Consider the following 22,234-nt stretch of genomic DNA (forward strand, 5'->3'; position numbering starts at 1 on the left):
CAAAGAAAATGTTAAATCTAAAAAGTTGCTGACAGAAAACATCCAAGAAATCTCAGACACTATAAAATGAGCAAATCTAAAAATAATAGGAGAAGGAGGAGAGGATTCCCAGCTCTAAGGGCCAGATATATTTTCAACAAAGTTATAAAATTAAAGTTCCCCAATCTAAAGAAAGAGATGCTTATAAACAAAAAGCTTACAGAACACCAGATAGATTGGACCAGAAAAGAAAATCCTCCCATCACATAATAATCAAAACACTAAAAATATAGAACAAAGAAAAATTTAAAAGCTGCAAGGGGAAAAAAAAAAACAAGTAACATATAAAGGCAGACCTGTCAGAATTACTCCTGACTTCTCAACAGAGACTCTAAAAGCCAGGAGTACCTGAGCAGGTATCTTGCAGTCTCTTAAGAGGCCATAGAAGTCACTCCAGACTACAATACCCAGCAAAACTGTCAATCACCATAGATGAAAAAAACAAGAAATTCTATGACAAAACCAAATTAAAACAATTTCTATTAATAAATCCAGCCCTACAGATGGCATTAGGGAAAAAACAAAACAAAACAAAAAAAAACAAAAAAAAACAAACAAAAAAAAAACCTCCAACACAAGGAGGTCAACTACATCTAAGGAAGAAAAAAAAAAAAAAAAAAAAAAAAACAAACAAAAAAAAAAAAAAAAACCAGGTAATGAATAACCCCACACCAAAACTAAAGAAAGAAAAGCTCACACACACTTGCCGGGAGCTGACAGAATTAAGATATTCCCTTAGCCTGAGTAATGCCATTTTACGTAGACCTCAGCCTAGGTTTCTGTTTCCCACAGTAAAGGCCTTTTCCCAGGAATTAGGTGATCTCACTAAGTAGGATGGTCACCTAGACAACAGATCCTGCTTGGCAGAAAATTCCCTCCTGCACCTAGGTTGACTCCCTCCTCAAGTAATTCTTCACAAAGGGTATTGTGAGAAGTCCTTTAACCGGAAAGTTCCCTTAGTTCCATACCTTACTTTCCCATGCCTTATTTCTTTCTACTACCTGTATAAAACTAGCATGTGAAAAATTAAAAATTTGTCAGCTTGATCAGCCCACTTGACTTGCTGGCCTTCGCACCTCTTGTTCCCCCATTCTCTCCTAGGTGATCCCAGGTTCACACTGACTGTCCTGCAGGTCGGGGCACACACTCATATACACTCACACTACCACCACCAACATCAAATTGACAGAAATTAACAACCATAGGACATTAATTTCTGTAAACAGCAATGGACTCAATTCTCCAATAATGATACAGGCTAACAGAATGGATTGGAAAACAGAATCCATCATTCTGCTGCATATAGGAAACACACCTCAGCAACAAAGATACATGTGACCTCAGAGAAAAGGGCTCAAAAAAGATTTTCTAAGCAAATGGACCCAAGAAGCAGACTTGTGTAACCCTTCTAATGTCTAACAAATTAGACTTCAAATCAAAATTAATCAAAGGAGATGGGGGAAAATACTTCATACTCAAAGGAAACATTCACCAAGATGACCTCTCAATTCTGAACATCTATACCCCAAATGACACGGCACCCACATTCATAAAAGAAGCATTTCTAAAGATTAAATCACACATCACACCCCACATATTAATAGCAGGTGATTTTAACACACCAACAGGTCATCAAGACAGAATTAAATAGAGAAATAATGAAACTGACAGATATTATGAATGAAATGGTTCTAACAAACACCTACAGAACAATATACCGTCTCAAAAACCTTTCCAAAATTGATCATCTACTCACAAGGCAAACCTCAACAGATATAAAAAAATGGAAATAGCCTCCTGCATCTTATCAGATCACTATGGGCTAAAGCTGGAAATCAACAACAGAAACAACAGAAAACCTACAAGACTATGAAAACTGAGCAACCCTCTGTTAAATGACCACTACGTCGGGGAAGTCATTCATTAATTAGAGATTTTTCTAGAATTCAATTTAAATGAAGGAACAACATTCCCAAACTTATGGGACACAATGAAGCAGTTCTAAGAGCAAAATTCATAGCACTAAGGGCCTTCATAAAGAAATTGGACAGGGGCTGGAGAGATTGCTCAGTGGTTAGAGCACTGACTACTCTTTCTGAGGTCGTGAGTTCAATTCCCAGCAACCACATGGTAGCTCACAACCATCTGTAATGGGATCCCATGTCCTCTTCTGGTGTGTCTGAAGATAGTGTGCTCACATATACAAAATAAATAAATAATTCTTTAAAAAATAAATTGGAGAGAGCTTATACTAGCAACTTAATAGCACCCGAAAGCTCTAGAAAAGGAACAGCAGCAGCAGCAAACACACCCACCAGGAGTAGATGGCAGAAAAAAAAGTCTTTCAGGGCTGAAATCAGTTAGAAACAAAGAGAACAATACAAAGAATCAACAAAACCAAGAATTGGTTCTTTAAGAAAAATCAAATTAAACCTTTAGACAACTAATTAAAAGGCAGAGAGAAAAAAGAGACATAACAACAGACACTGAAGAAAAAAGAATCTTTAGGTCTTACGTCAAACCTTGTACTCCACAACATTGGAGAATCTAAATGAAGTGGACAGTTTTCTCTGTGGATACAACTTACCTTAGTAAAATCAAGATCAGGTTAACAATTTAAGTAGACCTATAACCTCTAAGGAAATAAAAGAACTCATTAAAAGTCTCCCAACCAAGAAAAAAAAAAAAAAAACCTCCCAGGACCAGACAGTTTTAGTGCAGAATTCTATTAGACATTCAAAGCTGAGCTAATACTTTGCAAACACTTCCACAAAATAGAAAAAGAAGGAACGTTTCCACATTCATTCTATGAGGCAGCAGTCACCCTGACACCTAAACCACACAAAGACTCAACAACAGAGAGCAAGAGAGGCGGGGGCGGGGGAAGAGGGAATTTCAGACCAATTTCTCTTATGAACCTTGATGCAAAAATATTCAACAAAATATTCCCAAACCAAATCCAAGAACACATCTAAAACATCATCTGCCATGATTAAATAGGCTTCTTCCCAAGGACACAGGGTTGGTTCAACATATGGAAATTCACCAGTGTAATCCACCATATAAACAAACTTAAAGAAAAAAATCATATGATTATCTCAGTAGATGCTGAAAAGACTTTGGCAAAATCCAAATTTTATCATGACCCCCTTCATGATAAAAGTACCAGAGAAATCAGGGATATAAGGACCATACCTAAACACAATAAAGGTAATATATTGAAAGCAAATGGATGTCATCAAATTAAATGGAGAGAAACTTAAAGTAATCCCATTAAAATCAGGGACAAGGAAAGATTGCCCACTCTCTATTCAATATAATATGTTAATTTTCAGGTAGGTCAGTAAGACAACAAAACTATATCAAGGAAATACAAATTGGAAAGGAAGAAGTCAAAGTCTAGCTATTCACAGATATGCTAGGATACATAAGTGACCCCCAAAATTCTACCAGAGAACTCTTATAGTAGCTGATAAACACCTTTAGCAAAGTGGCTGGATACAAAATTTACTCAAGAAGAAATCAGTAGCCCTTCCTCCATTATAAAAATGATGAACAGGCTGAGAAAGGAATCAAAGAAACAATAGCCTTCACAATATCCACAGATAATATACAATATTTTGGCTTAACTCTAACCAAGCAAGTGAAAGACCTGTATGATAAGAACTTTAAGTCTTTGAAGAAAGAAATTGAGAAAGATATCAGAAGATGGAAGATCTCCCATGTTCATGAATCAGTAAGATTAACATAGTGAAAATGGCCACCCTACTAAAGCAATCTACAGATTCATTGCAGTTCCCATAAAAATTCCAACACAATTTTTCATAGACCTTGAAAGAACAATACTCAACTTCATGTGGAAAAACAAAGCAAAACAGACAACAGAAAAGCCAAAACAATAAAGGAACTTCTGGAGGTATCACTATCCCTGACTTCAATCTATACTACAGAGCAAGAGTAATAGAAAAAATCATATGATATTGGCACAAAAAGAGACAGGTTCGTCAATGAAATTGAATTAAAAATCCAGAAGTAAACATAAACACCAACAGACACTTGACTTTTGACAAAGAAGCCAAAACTATACAATGGATAAAAAAAAAAGCATCTTCAACAACTGGTGCTTGTCTAACTGGATGTCTGCATGTAGAAGAATAGAAGTAAATTCATATTTATCACTCTGCACAAAACTCAAGTCCAAGTGGATCAAAAACCAGATACACTAAATCTAACAGAAGAGAAACGGGGAAGTGCCCTTGAATGCATTGGCACAGGAGACAGCTTCCTGAACAGAACACCAACAGCTCAGGCATTAAGATCAACAGTTAATAAAATGGGACCTCACAAAACTGGAAAAGCTTCTGTAAGGCCAAGGACACCTTCAATTGGACAAAACAGCAACCTACAGAATGGGAAAAGATCTTCAGCAACCCTACATCCAACATCCAGATGATACCCAAAATACATAAAGAAATCAAAAAATTTCAACCAACAAACCAAACAACCCAATTCATAAATGGGGTACAGAGCTAAAGTGAATTCTCAACAGAGGACTCTCTAATGTCAGAGAAGCACTTAAAGAAATGTTCAACATCCTTAGTCACCAGGGAACTGCAAATCAACTCTGAGATTCCATCTTACACCTGTTAGAATGGCTAAAATCGGAAACTCAAGTGACAGTTCATGCTGGTGAGGAAATATAACAAGGGGGACACTCCTCCATTGCTGTTGGGAGTGAAAATTTGTACAAACACTTTGGAAATAAATTTTGTTGGTTTCTCAGAAAACTGGAAATAGTCCTACCTCAAGACTACACCAGCTATACCACTCCGGTGTATATACCCAAAAGATTCTCTACCGTGCCACAGGGACACTTGCTCAACTACAACCTGGATGTCCCTCAACTGAAAAATGGATAAAGAAAACAAATGCTTCATTTACACAATGCAATACTATTCAGTTATTAAAAACAAAAATATCATGAAATTTGCAGGCAAAAGAACAGAACTAGAAAATATCATCCGGAGTGAGGTAACCCAGACCCAGAAGGACATACATGGTATGTACTCACTTCTATATCATAAAGTACAGGATAACCATGCTACAACCCACAGATCCAAAGAAACTGAATAACAAGGAAGGCCCAAGATGCTTGACTCTCACCGAGAAGAAAAAATACAATAGGTATTGTGGATGGATGAAGGGAGGGACCTGGATGGGAGAGGGGAATGTAGAAGAAGAACAGGGGGGACAGAGACCTGGGATTGGGGAGGGTGGGAGACATCACTGGGACAAAGTGGAATCTGGGACAATGGAAACTCTAAGGACTCTATGAGGGTGACCTAGCTAAGACTCCTAGCAACTGGGAATATGGAACCTGAAACTTGTGACCATGCAAGACTCACGATGGAGGGATGGGAGCATCAACCTATCAACAGAACCCTCAACCCGTAATTTGTCCTGCCTACAAAATGTGCAGGGATAAAAATTAAAGGAATCTTTAATGAGTGGACCAACTTGAGGCCCATGCTGTGAGAGAGAGCCACCCGCCCCACCCCCACCGACAATATTACTGATGCTCTGCTATGTTTGCAGACAGGAGCCTAGCATAACTGTCCTCTAAGACCCTTCACCCAACAGCTGATGGAAAAAGAACCAGAGACCCACAGCCAAACATTAGGCAGGGCTCAAGGAGTCTTGTGAAAAGGGGGTCAAGGAAGAATTGAGGGAGACAGAGGGATCAAGGACACCACAGGAAAACCTACAGACTCAGCTAGCCTAGGCCCATAAGGGCTCACTGAAACTGAATCACCAACCAAATGCATGGGATGAATATAGGCCATCTACACATATGTGACACATGTGTAGCTTTGTTTTCATGTGGGTCCCCTAACAGCAGGAGCAGGGGCTGTCTCTGACTCCATTGCTTGCCTTCTGATCCCTTTCATAGACCTGGACTGCCTTGTCTGGGCTCAGTAGGAACAAGCACCTAATTCTACTGCAATCTGATATGCCAAGGAGGGTTGAAAGCCATGAGAGGCCTCCCCTTCTCTGGGGAGAAAGCAGGTTATGGAGAGAGGTGGGGTGAGAGGGAGGGAATGGGAGGAGAGCAGGAAGTGATCTGCAATTGGGATATAAAGTAAAATAATTAATAAAAATGTGAAATAAAAATAAAGCAAAAAAAGAGGCCAAAAGAAAAAACAAACACAACCAAACATAAAACAAAACAAAACAAACAAACAAAAACCCCAGAGGCCAGCAAGTTAAATAATGCAGAAAAATAGGTAAGTTCCAAAAATGTACCATCAAAACTGACAGGAGAGAAAACCTTGGGCTGAGACTCAGTCAGTAAAGCACCTGGAAAGCAAACACAACTTGAGTACAAATTCCTCTACCCACTCACGTCACTGGGGGATTCTAGGCAGGGGCTCTACCACTGAGCCACACCCTAGACCCTCACTGGGAATTCTAGGCAGGGGCTCTACCACTGAGCCACACTCCAGCCCCTCACTTGGGGATTCTAGGCAGGGGCTCTACCACTGAGCCACACCCCAGCCCCTCACTGGGGGATTCTAGGCAGGGGCTCTACCACTGAGCCACACCCCAGCCCCTCACTGGGGGATTCTAGGCGGGGGGCTCCACCACTGAACCACACCCTAGACCCTCCCTTGGGGATCGCAGGCCAGCACTGCTAAGTGACAACCTCAGCCCAATTCCTCCTTCTAAAAGCTGAATTAAATAGCAAGTTCTGACTCTATTAAGACTCCTCATGCTAGAGATACTAGCTAAAGCTATACCCAGCACAGGATTTCCCTCCCAGAGTTCTAACACACCTTTTTAGCTAGTGCTTGAGAAGCCATGTCACTGGAGAATAGACTGATATTTCTTCTCTTTAGCACCTGTTCATCTTTCCTGGTCTTCCGGAGCTGTAGGCTGGAAGTAATCCTCTGCTGTCGCCTCAACTAATAAGGAAAACAAGTTGTTGGAGTTGTTACAGCCAGGTTTCAGGAAAAAAGGACATTACCTCATTATTATTTTTATTATTTTTTAATTTTAGGGGTATTTTGCTTGCATGCATGAGTGTGTGTGTTTCACAGAGGCCAGAAGATGGTATCAGATCTCATCAAGCTGGAATTAGAAACCATTGTGAGCCACCATGTGGGTGCTGGGAATTGAACTTGGGTCCTCTTGAAGAGTAAGCAGTGCTCTTAATTACTGAATCATGTCTCTAAGCCCCTTGTTTTCTAAGTTTAATTGTACTCAGCATCCCGTGTGTGTGTGTGTGTGTGTGTGTGTGTGTGTGTGTGTACAGCGTGTGGAGGTCAGAGGACAACTCTCAGGGTTAGGTCTCCCTTGCCACACTGTGACTTCTTGAGATAGAGCCATGGTCCCAGACCAGGGCTCATTGTGTTTATGCTTTTGCTTTCAAATGGACTTTCCCTTCTACTCTGTAGCCCAGGCTGGCCTCAAACCTTCAGATCCTCCTGCCTCTGCTTCTGTAGCGCTGAGATCACCATTGTGCGCCATCACACCCAGCTTGCACCTCACCCATGAGCACGTCAGCCGAGGCCCCTAGTTTATACTCACGGACATTTCTTTGCCTCGGTATTTAAATTTCTTCAGCCTCCCTCCAGGAGCTTCTGAGGTAGCCATGTTGGCTGGAGGAAAGAACTACCTGTAGATAAGAAGATCACCTAAGAGATCGTCCTTGCCTGCTGTGCATGTTAGTATGTTAAAGTTACCAGGCACTCAGAGTGGGCAGCACACCCCTACACCATCACTGTAGGACGTGTACTCTCTCAACAGGCTGTGGTCGCTGTGGCAACTGTGGGAACCGGTCCTGGACGTAGTGCAGAAAACCCAGTGCAGCGTCAGCTGGGATGCAGCTCAGTTGGAAGAGCTTGCACACACAGAGCCCTGTTCCATTCCTACTGCCGTACGACTGAAAGTGCTGGTGCACGCAGTCCCAGTCCCAGCACTGGGAATAGAGGCAATAGGATCAAGAATTCCAGGGCTTGGGCTGAAAAGATGGCTCCATGCTTAAGGGTACTGTTTGGTTTTTGTCTTTTTTTAATAGAGGATGCCGTTCAGTTCCCAGCATCCAAACTGTGGTTCGAAACCATCCATAACCCTAGTCCCATGGAATCCAGAGCCCTCTTTTGGCTTCTTTAGGCACTAAGCATGAACCTGGTGCACATAAACATGCAGGCAAAACATTCATACACATGCAAATAAGATATATCCAAAGACTTTTTAAAAATGTTTTTCAAGACTATATAGGGGATTTAAGGCCAGCACAGACTGCGTGAGTAGGTCTCATTGAAAATACAAACACACAGCCTCAATTGTACTGAGTCACTTATGGCCAAGGTAAGCTGGGCAGAAAACACAGATGTCCTCAACAGGCAGTGTGCAAGGATACCTGGATGGGATAGGAGGGAGGCCAGTGGGACCCAACAGGAAGCTGCCCTTTTACCCAATCCCCAACCCCACACTCACTGGGGCAGAACCACCTTCAGCCCTGCCACAGCTAAACTTTAGTCAACTTCCTCAACTTGGTCCAGCACAGGGCATCAAAAACTCTTTCCACTTCAACCACCTTCAGCAAAGATTTGTTTTGTTTGTGTTGGATTGGCTTTGAGATAGGGTCCTATTCTCTCCGGGCAGGTCTCAAAGTCTCAGTGCTGCTAAGGGGGGCTTGAGCCTCTCATTCTTGTTCACCTCCCAAGTGCTGGGATTACAGGTGTTACCTACCAACACGCAGTTCACCACCTCGCGTGGCTCACCCAAGACATTTCCTGAGACCCTCACTCTAGTGTTCTATGAAATAGGTAAGCAAGATACACAACTCAGGGGAGCAAGGTGGCTCTGCAGCTAAAGTGCTTGTTTGGCAAGGGCAAGCCTAGTGACCTAAGTTCCATCCATAGAGCAGAAAGTGCAAGCTGAGAACTCACCCCCAAATGTTGTCCTCTGACCTCCTCCTGTGTACCTGGGTCCCCCCCTTCTCCCTGTCTCCTCCCCCTCTCCCTCTCCTCATCTAAAAAAGAATGATGTAAATCAAACATTACTGACAACAAATCATGCACTTATTTTAAGCCTTTTTGAGACACTGTACAACAGGCTGGTCTCCAACTAGTAGCAATCCTCCTGCCTCAGCCTTCAGAGACGCAAGGGATATTTAACTGCTACAACACTTGACTAAGCAATAAGCTGAGCACAGTGGTGCATGTCTATAATTCCAGCACTTGAAAGGCAGACCGAAGGATCCCTTCAATGTGAGGTCAGCTTGGTCTACAAAGAGCAGTGGTTCTCAACCTTCCTGATGGGTGACCCTTTAATAAAGCTCCCCCTATTGTGGTGACCCCTATCTATAAAATTATTTTTGCTGCTATTCCATAAGTGTAAGTTTACTACTGTTATGGATTGTAACATAAATATCTATGTTTTCTGATAGTGTTAGGTGACCTCTGTACAAGGGTCATTTGATTCCTCCAAACTCAGTCCAGAGGTTGAGACCCACTGATCTATAGAGAGTTTCAGGCCAGCCAGTGCTATGCAGTAAAAACCTGTTTTAAACAAAAAGAAAAAAAAAAAGGAAGAAAAAAAAAAAAAAGAAAAAATGTGTACCTAGATCATTACTATTCATTAAAGGCAGAAGCAAGTTAGCCTGCTAGAGAGATAGGTGTGTTCATTTTGCATGAAGAATTAAATACTGGTAGCCGGCAGTGCAACCCCTCAGCAGGTTAAGGGTGCTTACCCTGTAAACTTGCTCACCTGAGTACCATTCCAAGAACCCAGTTAAAGGAAAAGCAGAGAACCAACTCTGTAAGGGTGTCCTCTGATCTCGGTAGCCCACTATGGCATGTGGACTACCCTTCCAACCCATACATCACACACACATCACACACACCACATCACCCACACATCACCCACACATCACCCACACATCACCCACACCACATCATCCACACATCACCCACACCACATCATCCACACATCACACACACACATTAACACAACCATCACACACACCCATCACACACACACCACACCACATTACATCACATCACCCACACATCACCCACATATCACCCACACACCACATCACCCACACATCACACACACCACATCACACCCACACATCACACACACCACATCACACACACACATCACACACACACATATCAACACACCCATCACACACAACACACCACACACATCACACACTCACACACATCACACACACATCACACACACCACATCACCCACACATCACCCACACATCACCCACACCACATCATCCACACATCACACATACCACATCATCCACACATCACACACATCACACACACACATCAACACAACCATCACACACACCTATCACACACACCACACCACATTACATCACATCACCCACACATCACCCACACATCACCCACACACCACACACACCACATCACCCACACATCACACACACCACATCACACACACACATCACACACACACATATCAACACACCCATCACACACAACACACCACACACAACACACCACACACATCACACATTAATTTGTCAAAAGAGCTTTGAGTCAAATACTGATAATCTAAAGATCGAAGTTAGAAGAGCAGTTTCTCCTGGATTTGTGGCACTCCCAAGGCCCTGTAAAAGCCATAAAGTAGCTCTCGAACCAGGCGGCCTCAGGCGTAAACAACGCAGCAGTGGCCAAGATTAAGGCTCAGGACCTGGGACGCAAGGAGGAGGAGCTGTTGAGACAACTGGACGATCTGAAGGTGGAACTGTCCCAGCTTCACCAAAGTGACAGGTGGCGCTGCGTCCAATCCATTGCCCGTGTCCTCACTGTCGTTAACCAGACTCGAAAGGAAAACCTCAGGAAAATCTACAAGGGAAGGAAGTACAAGCCCCTGGACCTGCGACCCAAGAAGACCAGAGCCGAGCGCCGCCGCAGGAGGAGAAACTGAAGACCAAGAAGCGGCAGCAGAAGGCGCGGCTGTACCCACTGCGCAAGCGCGCAGTCAAGGCCCGAGGTGACAACGACAATAAGCTGTAAGACTGAAGAAAAAAAAAGCATAAACAAGAGTGAAACCCCCACAAAGCAGGCTACAGCTGCAGTGCAGACAGGCTTTGAGACAGGCTGGAGCAACAGGTCAGCAGTTAAGATCACTGGCTGCTCTCGCAGAGGACCTGGGTTTGATTCTCAGCACCCACATGGTGGCTCACAACCCACTGGAACTCCAGTTCCAGGGACTATAACTCCTTTTTGGGGCAGGTGCTCCTTGGACACCAGGCACAGGTATTCATGCAGGCAAGACACCCACACACATACATTTAAAGAGAAAAGAAAAACTTTGCCTTCCCACATCCCCCAGGCTTACCCTGTTCACAGTGCTCCCTTAAGAGCAGATTCTGAGCCAGCTAGTGGCTCAGTGGGGGAAAGACCACGTTTAATTTACCAGAATTCATGTGATGGAGACACAACTGAAGCCTGTGAGTGTCCTCTGACCCCCGCACATGTGTGCACACCCACACAAGTAAAGGTGATACTTATTTGGAGAGATGGTTTAGCGGTTACGAGACTGTGCTGTCCTGATCATGTCCAGAACAGGAAGTCTATACCTGATACCCACATTAATGACTCCTGACCACCTTCAATGCCAGTGTCAGGGGATCCAACCCCTTCCTTCACCCCTTCTCTGCCAGCACTCACATGCACACCCCACCCGCATACTACGTGATGTCAAATAATATTTCATAAAAGATGCAGATCTCAAAGCAGGTGCGGTGATACACCGAGAATCCCAGCACTAGAGCAACGGAGTAGAAGAAGCAGGAGTTCGAGGTCATCCTCATATTTGGAGGCTCTAGGACAAGAGTAAGCTACACGGGACCTTGCTTTTATAAAAAACCTGGGAGCTAAGGGCAGTTGCTACCAAGTCAAACCTCACCACCTGAATTTGATCCCCAAGACAGACAAGGTGGAAGATGAGAGCCGATTTCTTCAGGTCATCTCTCTCTCTTTCTCTCTCTCTCTCTCTCTCTCTCTCTCTCTCTCTCTCTCTCTCACACACACACACACACACACACACACACACAGAGTAAATCTTGGGGAGAAACATTGATCTGTACCGTGGTTTCCCTCGTATCTGCACCTGGCATCCCGATGTCGGAAGTCTCCTCTGCATCACTGAGACCCACTTCCCTCCAAGTCGCATATACACCAAAACCAGAACTGGACAGGACTGAGTGAGGTGTATTCCCTGGAAGGGTGCCAGTGGCCTTTGCCTTAAGGTGCCCCAGCCTAGTTTCTGAGGCCACCTGGAGCAAAGGAAGGTTGGGAGCTAGATTGTGGAGCTCCATCCCATTCCTTGGCTCCCCTATGTGGTTTCTCCCATCCAGGCACAATGCCCCAGGAGTGCCATGTGCCAAGTTCATCACTGGGAAAACGCACAGCAAGGCTGCCCATGGCTGTCCTGTAGAGCACAAGTGGGCAGGCAGCCAGGCCCTCTACTTAGGTGACTAAACATTCCTGGGGCTACGGAATACTATTCGGTAAGGATCTGGTCAGACTGACAAGACCACAGGTAATCTTTCTGGGAGCCAGGAGAACAGGTAACACTCGGGATACAGAGCTCTAGGCTGCTGTTTGGAAAACTCTACTCAAATAAAGCCACCAGAAAGTTCAAAGTATCATAAGTAAAATTAAATGCACTGGAAGTCAGGCCTCAGATCTCAGCACTCTAGAAGCTGAAGCTGGAGGATTGGGATGTGAGGCTAGCCTGGGCTACCTAGGGAGACATGGCCTCAAAAGGGAAAAACTGCATCTGAGCTAACTTGTTGGACATTAGCTCCAGGCACCTTTAGTGTGTCCTAAATATATTAGCCCAGAGTCAGGCAAACTTGCCTAACACACACACACACACACACACACACAAAAAAAGCCTATTTTATAATAAAGTAAATAAACTTGTCTGCACCGGATAGTTTCTATCTGGGCCTAGCAGAGTAAGCATGTCCCCAGCCGTTGTTGCTTTCTACTTGGCTGCCGTAAGGACATTCTAGAGTCAGGGTCATAAGCCAGAGCTAACTTCAACCAGGAGACACGGCAGTCTACACAGCAGCGGAGCCCCCATTTTTCTGTCCTCATCAGAGGGAACTAAGAGCCTAGACAGTTTCATTACCTACTACAGAAACAAGAGTCAGTCAGTGGCCAGGCAGAAGTGGCCCGAGAGCTCCCCACACCAACATGCACAGGGACAGGCCACCCTTCACCTGCACTCACCTACAGACAGCGGCTACATTTGGCCCCAGAGTCAGCTTTAAATGCCCTCGGGAGAGAGCAGGTGTTTTGAGGCTGCTCACCCTTCCCCACGGACCTGTTTCCAACCAAAGTGATGGCCTCTGGGCCTGCGTGCACATTGAGAACACATGGGGGAAGCTTTGAACTCCAAAGGATCCAAGCCTAGGGACTGCTTGGCTTGCCTCAGGATGGGAAGCCTGGGTCTCTCCCGTGAGTCTCACGCCCAGCTGAGTGCTGTGGAGGTGACATGGGACATTCAGCATTGAAGGCCCTGGATAAACTATTGAGGATGGAAAGTGGAACATGGGAGAGAGAAGGCAGAGAAAGAAAGAGGATGAATGAACAGGCCTGGGGAGATGGCTCAGTCAGCAAAGTGCTTGCCGCACAAGCATGGGAAACTGAGTTCGATTCCCAGGGCCCTTACAAACAAGCTGGGCAAGGTGCCATGTACTTGTGAGCCCAGCATTGGGGACACAGAGACAGGTAGATCCCTGGGGTTCACTGTCCAGGCAGCTTAGCTGACTTGGTGTCAAAAGACAGGGTGAACGACTCCTGAGGAGAAGTTGTCCTCTGGCCCCCACATGCATTTGCACACCTGCACACAAACATGTATGTTCACACAGCACACACACCTGTACATGCATGCACCAACACACATATGCTGGTATCTTGAAAATTGAACAGAGACTCAGGTGGACCCAGGGCTGCATAGGCAACTGCAAATTCCTTAAAAGAGATGAGAGGCAGAAAGATGAGAGACAGAGAGCTCCAGCTCGGAGCTAGGTCAGGGGTTGTGTGTGGGCTAGCCTGGTCTACAGAGCCAGTTCCAGGACAGCCAGGGCTGCACAGAGAAACCCTGTTTCAAGCAAACAATTAAAATCAAACAAAAAAGGAAAACTCACCATCTCATCCTTATTTGAAGGAAAAGCTATTGGTGTTCATTCTCACGTGCATCAAAGTGAAGAGTTTAAAAGGTTTCTCACTTTTACTTATAAGTGTGCCTGCAAGAGTTTATATGCACCATGTGTGTGCATGTGCCCACAGAGGCAAAAAGTTGAGATCAGGTCCCCTGGAACTGGATTACAGGCAGGTGAGCAGTGAGCTGCCCAAAGTATGTGTTAAGGTTCAAACTCTGGGTCAGGTGGGGGAGGTGCACCTTTTATCCCATTATTCGGGAGGCAGAAGCTGACCTTTCTCTGAGTTTGAGGCTAGCCTAGTCTATAGAGTGACCTCCCAGATGGCCAGGACTACACAGAGAAACGCTATCTCCAACAAAACAACACCAAAAAAATTATACAAAAGCAGTGAGCTCTCTTAACTGCAGAGCCAGTTGAGCTGAGTTAGAAAGCTTCAGGTTCAATGAGAGGCTCTTTCCCAAAAAACTATGTAAAAGCCAAACAGGGCTGGTGGGGCGGCTCGTCGGTACAGTGCGTTCCTGGCATGTGGGAGGTCCTGGCTTCAGTCCCCAGCACTACACAAAGGAGTAATCCATTGTAATCCTCCCTCTTGGGAGGTAGAGGCAGGGGGATCAAGGTCGTCTTTGGTCGTTCTAGCCTGAGACTAGTCTGGGATACAGGAGAGCGTGTCTCCAAAACAGAAGAGTGGCTCCAGTGGAGTTGCTTGTGAATAGGAGACTAATCTACACAATGCCCAAGAAGTCCAAACTGGTTATTCCCGTGGAAAATCTCCTGCTCTAGTAAGAGGGACGTAGGGAGAGGTGTGCAATAGCGTTGTGCTGCCTTGTGTAGCGGTGTGTTACCTTCATCTCAGCACATGGAAGGCCATGGCCTGATGGCTGTGATCCCAAGCCAGCCTTGGCTACGTAATGAGAACCAGGATCACTGCGTAACTCGGCTGTTAGTTCTCACCAAGCAGGAGCTAACCTTGGCATTGATCCCTACTAACATATGAACTAGGCATATTGTTCTACACCCGTAATCCTTGCAATCAAGAAGTAAGGTCAGCTAGGCCCGCTGCACATATGTTACGGTTGGGTAGCTTGGTTTTCATGTGGTTCTCCTAACAACAGGGTTGGCGCTGTGTCTGACTCCGTTGCCTGCTTCAGAGTCAGAGCTGTTGGCTGCCTCCCCAGCTCCAACAGAAGATGTGTCTACTTTTACCTTTGACCTGCCAGGGCTGGTTGACATCATGGGAGGACTCCACTATTCTGAAGAGAAAGAGAAGAGGAGAGAATGTGGGAGGGGCAGGAGGGGAAGAAATGGAAGTAGAGGAGGAGGGGAAACTGAGGTAGGAGTGTAAAGTAGATAAATAAACTAATTCATAAATAAAAAGTAGGGTCAGGATCACAAGTTTAGGTCATCTCAGGTAGAGAGAAGAAGGAGGCAGGCAGGCCAGGAGAAAGGAGGGAAATAAACTATTTTTGTTTTAAAAACAGGAAGGATGGGGTTAGAGAGATGGCTCAGCAATTAAGAGCATACCCTGCTCTTGCAAAGAGTCTAAGTTTCTTGCCTGTCACTCACAAAGGGCAGCTTCACAACAACCTGTAATTTCAGCCCATGGAGATATGAAGTCCTTTTATGACTTCCTTGGGCATGTGCACGGGTGCAAACACACACACACACATACTCACCCACACACACACACTCACCCACACTCACCCACATACATACAAATAAGTTCGGAAATTCTTAAAAAACAGGCGAAAGGGCCAAGTGGTACCCTGCATGCCTTTGATCCCAGCACTAGGGAGACAGAGGCAGGTGCACCTCTGTATGTAGAACAGACTCATCCGTGAGGTGGGGGTTGAGCACTGTACAGATGGGGGTGCTTTTGGCTGTGCATACAGCCACACAGGGACTCAGTTTCCTGCTGTAATAGGAAACCAAGAATAATATGGAGTCAAGTCTGATTCAGAGCAGGCTTAATTTGCTTGCCCGGCTCAAATGGACAGACTTAGCTCCAGAAGGATGTCCATGCTTCTCTCCACGACAGGGGAGTGGCATTCAGAGTTAGCTCAGTCAGTGACAGGCACAGCTAAGACCAGCTCCCGCCTTCCTTCCTCCCACCAGACCTTTACAGTTCTGCATGTAGCCTTGCAGGTGGCTGCCCGTCTCTGGGGTCTGGGTGTCTGGCTTGTCAAGGACAAGGAGCACACAGAGACGTCACTCACCTCTTCTGTAAGTCTGACAACACCGACCATGGCTCTGGGTGCGTGATGGTGGCTCTGCTGGGGGCTGAGCTGCACCCCAGCTCACAATCTCCATTCCTTATGCTGCTCTCCACACAGGCAGCTGCCAAGGTCTCGGTCCTCTCTGCCAGAGTGTAATGGCAGTGGGTGCCCGGTCACAGGTGCCAACAGGTCCTGGGGTTGTGGCTTCCACGTGCAGTCAAGGCTGTTCCTGAAGCCGAGCGGGGTGTACAGAAGGGATGACTGCTTGGGGAGGAGACTATCACATTCTTAATTTCTAAACGTCCCCTAATTACATCTTCCCGAGGCTGTGTTCTTCCGCATAGATGGTGAAAATCAGTCTGTGTTAATCATGTAAGTGTCTCTTCGGTTTCTCAGTCTATACACATGTAATTAGGCCTCTGCCTTACACATATAATTAAGCTTTCTTAGAATTAATCGGGGGACTTTGAACAGAACTCTTCAGGCAGTGAGCAGACTTAATACACAGTAGCATTTTCAAAGCTAGAACAACGAATCGAAATTCAGGGGTGTTAACGCAAAGGCATGGGGGTTCGCTGAGACTGAACCACCAATCATGAGCATGCATAGGATAGACGTAGACCCCCCTACGAATATGTATCTGTTGGGCAGCTTGGTCTTCATATGAGATGCGTAATAGCAGGAGCAGGGCTGGCTCTGACTCTGTTGCCTGCCTTAGGATCCGTTTCTTCTGTTTGGGCTGCCTCAGGAAGATGTGCCTAGTCCTACTGCAATTTGATGTGCCAAGGTGGGTTGCTATCCGTGGGAGGCCTTCCTTTCTCCAGGAAGAAAGGGAGGATCGTGGGGGGGGAGCATGGTGTGAGAGGGGTGGGCTGGGAGGATAGGACGGAGAGGACCCTGTGGTTTATATATAAAGTAAATTAAGTAATAAACAAACAAAAAATGAAACATTAAAAAGTGTGTAAACCCCAATCCCCAGCTTTTGGGGGGGCCTAACTCAGGTTCTTTTGCTTGTAAGCCAAGTCCTTTATTGACTGAGCTATCTCTCCCCCGACCCCCGTGTTTGTTTAAAAATTAGTTTTAAACAGGGCCTGGAGTAATGGCTCAAGGGTTAAGAGTGCTTTATGCTCTTTTCCAGAGGACAAAAATTTCAGTTCCCAGTTCCCGTGTTGTTTGACTCAAAACTGCCTGTAACTCCCGCTCCAGAGGCTCTGGCGCCCTCTTCCGGTCGCCGTGGATAAAGCTAGTACACAGATAACCACTTGTTTCACTGCTGAATCTCTTGCTAGAAAGGACCGCAGGAGCTGCGTGCAGGAGTCCACTGTTAACTCTCTAATAGATGGACGGTCTCTTGTCTGCAGCTTGGATCCTGCGAAGAAGCTGATTGTGGTGGTTCTTTGGAAATCTGCCTTCGTGCAATATCTTCTTGCTGGCTGTACTTTTGGAAGGCCTTTTCAGGGATCCTTATACTAAGGAAGCTGGAGCTAGCTCTGAAGACTTGGTAGCTATCTCTCTGAAACAGATTTGAGCTCTGTGTTTCTGGGGATGGAACTCGGAGTTTTGCGTACACTAGGTAAGCGCCGCAGAGTGAGCCACACCCCCAGCCCCTCACTGGTGGAATTCCGCTACTGAACCTCACCCCCCCCCAAACCTTTCTGGAGGACTCTAGGTAATCACACCACCACTGAGCTATGACGTCAGTTTCTCATTGGTGGATTCTAAACAAGAGCTCTACCCCTAAGCCACAGCCACAGCCACAGCCCCTCACTGCCAGCAGATTCTAGGCAAGTGCTTCGCCATTGAGCCATGCCTCCAGGTCCTCAGTGTCAGATTCTAGGCAAACACTTTTATCACTGAGGTATATACCCAACTTTGATTTTAAACACTCCCTTTACTTTATATATATTTTGGAGATAGGCTCTTCTGTGCAGACCAGGCAGGCCCGGAACTCAAGATCTGCCTGCCTCAGCCTCATGGAGTCTGCTATTATAGTCAGAGCCACCATACTCAGCCCACACAGTGCCTTTGAGTTTAAAGGTGAAGCAACTTGACCAGACCTTTTTAAAGCGGGCTTTCTGCCCTATAGTCTTATGCATCTGTGGCATCTTCAGAAGGAAAGAGAGTCTGATTAAAGAGAAAGCACAGTGGGCTGGAGAGATGGCTCAGTGGTTAAGAGCACTGACTGCTCTTCCAGAGGTCCTGAGTTCAATTCCCAGCAACCACATGGTGGCTCACAACCATCTGTAATGGGATCTTCTGGTGTGTCTGAAGAAAGCTACAGTGTGATCATATAAATAAAATCAATAATAAAGAGAGGGAGGGAGGGAGAAGAAGAGAGTGAGAGAGGGGGAGAGAGAGAACACAGGCAGAGAAATGAAATCCGTCTACTCATGGCTGTTAAGCTGCAGCTAGACCATCACACCATTGAAAGGAAGGGTTGGGCATGGTGGGTGCTGGACCCCGGGGGGGGGGTTCTAGGCAACCCTTATTCACACAGAATTTGGAAACCACCATTAAAGAGCATCTTTTCTTCTGCTTGTCACCAGCACAGGTAGAGACAGTCCCACTAAGCAGTCTGTGCCAGGGTGTATTCACTCTCTAGTTTACAAATGGTTTTCTGGAGCCCGGAATGACGGTGTGTGCTTGTGATCCTAGCATGGAAGGCTGAGGCAGGGAGATCATATAAGCTCTTGTCCTCCCTAGGCTACACAAGACTGCCTCAAAATTCAGATGAACACAGAAACAACCTCTCTAGACACTAGGTATGCACATCAGTAATGACTAGTCACTGAAACCAGATCGTTAGCAGTTCCTGTCTAGGCAACCACACAAAGCAACTTTTCCCAGTGGGCAGCACCCTTCTTTGGCATAGCGTGTTCTAAGGTTGCACCGAGCCTCCTTGACCCTGCAGTCTTTTTCTGCATAGATGGGCTTCTTGTCTGTCAGTAGCTAGGGCTGGCAGAATCTTGAGCTCTAGAAAATCCTCCAGGAGGAATTCTGGTCTCATCGCTGAGACCCTCACAGGTTATACCTCTGCAGGGTCATTGCCAGGATAAAGGGAGTTCCTTCCACCCAAGACTGGAGGCTCCGAATGTCCAGATTATTGGTTTTTATTTCACTGTGTCCTCTAGGAGGATGAATAAAGGAGAAAGCAGCCTTCTAGATCCTTCCATTGAGCACGAAGGAAAGCAGAAAGGCAACCCTCTGAGTTTCCCCTCTCCTATGCAACCTGTAGACTTGTGTTACCGCAATGCCTTGTTCTAGATCCTTCAAGGAAGCTCATGAGTCCCGTTTGCTGTCGGATTTTTCCATCACTATAAATATAGAGCTCATCTCACTAGGTATGGGAGAGGAAGATAGAACACTGCAGCCTACTTCCAAATCTTCTGCTTGTTCAAAGTCTCTGTCCAATTCGTTGTTGAGTAATTGGCATCATTAAGGGCTGGTGATAGACTCTCAGCCCTGATGCCCCGTGCGAGCTCAGTTTTCCTGGCAATGCTGCCGAAGGCAACTGCCTCCTGCAGTTAAACCCACAGAGATTCTGTGAGCTCCGCTGCTAACTGGTACTTAGAGCAAAATTAAAATCCCAAGGAAGTCAATACTTCCTTATAAGACAGATGGATGGACAGAAGTCTCATTCTGTCTGTACTTGATCTTTCTTTCAAAGGAATGCATTTGTCAGGAGTGAAGAAGCCCCTCTACAGAGGCCCTTTTATTAATCTGACAGGTCTGAGCGATCAGAAGGACATATTATTGAGTTGGGAGCAACTCACAGCTGGCTTTCCTTCTTCATGTGTGTTTGTGTGTGTGTGTGTGTGTGTGTGTGTGTGTGTGTGTGTGTGAAGGCCTGAGGTTGAAGCTGGGAATCACTTTCAATCACAATTCCAACTTATTCATTGAGGCAGAGTCTCTCAACCAAAGCCAGAGCTTGCTGCTGTGGCTAGGATTTCTAGACAGCTTGCTCTGGGGAATCCTGTCTTCACCCCCCAAGGCTATAATAGCAGGCAGGCTGCCACACCTACCTGGCATATATGTGCATTCTGGGGATCCAAACTCCAATCTTCATGCTTGCTTGCATGGTATCTGTTCTAGCTTTAACATCAACCTGTCCTAGTCTACAGCCATCTGAGCTATGAGTCTCAGTTCAATAATTCCATCTGAGATCTGACTGGCCTGTGTCTATGAGGGACCGTCTTGTTGGTTGATATAGGCAGGCCCAGCCCACCGAGAGTGGTACCATTTCATGAGCAAATGGTCTTGGGCTGTCTAAGGAAGTTAGCTGAGCATCAGCCAGAGTAAATAAGCAAGCAGCAGTCGTCCATTGCTTCTTCTCTACTTCTTGGCTGTGAGTTTCCTGATTGGAGGCTGTACTGTGTGAAACAACAAGCATTCTTGTCTTCATGTTCCTGCTTGGGGTTCCTGCCCTGACTTCCCTCGATGATGAGTGGATGAGGTGAAATCAACCCTTTCCTCCCCTCAGTTCTTTTTGGTCATGGTGTTTGTCATAGCAATAGAACAAAACAATTCTTAAACCACCGACCTAGCTCTTCAGACCAGGATTTTCTTTTCTTCCTTCTTTCTTTATCGTCCTTCCCTTCTTTGTTCTTCCTTCTTCCTCCCACCTCTTTCTTTCTCCTGGTCTCTCTAACACAGCCCTGGCTGTCCTGGAACTCATTATGTAGCCTAGGCTGGCTTCTCTGATAGAGAGTTGCCATCCTCTGCCTCCCTAGTGCTGGGATGAAAGGCATGTGCCACCACACAGACAAGGCTTTGTTTTCAGATTCCTTGGCCACTTAGACATGAAAGAGGCTGGGTCCTTGAGTCCCACAGAAGGCAAGGGGAGGTCTGGGTGAGTCATAGAGCTCTTTGAAAGCCAATCCCACCTCAAGAATGGTACCAGGATACCTTGGTCCTCAGGAAAACAAACAAACAAACAAAAAATCCACGAGGCCCAAACAAACAAAAACCTGCTGAAGTCAAAGACACTTCCCCTTTCTTTTTCATTTTCATGTAGCCCAGGCTGACTTCAAACTCACCGTGTAGCCAAGGATGACCTTAACTGCTGATGCTCTGACTCTAGTACCAGGTGGGGGTTGAAGAACAGTAGCTTCTCATAGGTGCAGGAGCTGTGCACATGGGCAAGGATACACCCAGGGGTCACCTACGCACACCAGGCCCTGCCCTGAATGCCCTAGGCCGAAGTGTGCACAGTCTCATCAGCACAGGGAAAAACCAGGTCTCTGTTGCCTTCTATGAAGTGAAGATTCTGGGAGCTGGATCCCAGGCAGACAGACTCAGATCCATGAGGTAAGAAAACAAGCGAATAAGTACTTCTTTCACTCCTCTGCCAGGAATGAAAATTGTCTCATGAGACACTGTACAAATGCTTTCCAGGCCTGATACTGTCAATACATGCTGGGAACAAGTTTCTTCTCTCCCAAAACCAAGTTGAGCTCTGGAGATGGCTTTGTGGGCCACCTGGTAGCCAGAGATGGCCCCTAAGACCCGCAGGGTGGAGGGAACATGCTGACTCCCATAAGTGACTCTCCCACCTCCACGTGTGTGCCAACACACACACATACCGTGGACACACACACTAAAGAACTAAACTGGTTTGAACAGTCTGCCAATGCCCATGGTGCAAATATCCACCATAATTAATTTCAAGTTATTAACACATTAGCAAGCACTCAATACTGTTCCTGAAAAATCCAACAGTCAGTTCTTGAGAACGTGTACAAACAAGGTT

The 22,234-nt window shown here is 45.7% G+C and overlaps 1 protein-coding gene and 1 pseudogene across 2 annotated transcripts in view; one reads left to right on the top strand and one right to left on the bottom strand.

Moving 5' to 3' along the window:
• Positions 1–7,692, bottom strand: part of KPNA7 (karyopherin subunit alpha 7) — a gene marked incomplete at both ends in the record, with an annotated part of 51,442 nt that extends 43,750 nt beyond the window's left edge. The window contains 2 exons of the mRNA XM_080941005.1: positions 6,873–7,001; positions 7,627–7,692. Of these exons, the coding sequence (XP_080797131.1) occupies positions 6,873–7,001; positions 7,627–7,692 (195 nt within the window). The remainder of the gene's footprint in view (positions 1–6,872; positions 7,002–7,626) is intronic.
• A 708-nt stretch (positions 7,693–8,400) lies between these two features.
• LOC308439265 (large ribosomal subunit protein uL29-like) lies at positions 8,401–11,108 on the top strand (annotated as a pseudogene). Its single transcript has 2 exons — positions 8,401–8,409; positions 10,732–11,108. The product of its transcript is annotated as a large ribosomal subunit protein uL29-like (transcript).
• The last annotated feature ends 11,126 nt before the right edge of the window (positions 11,109–22,234 follow it).

Source organism: Micromys minutus (genome assembly GCF_963924665.1).
Source record: "Micromys minutus genome assembly, chromosome: 29".
NCBI lineage: Eukaryota > Metazoa > Chordata > Mammalia > Rodentia > Muridae > Micromys > Micromys minutus.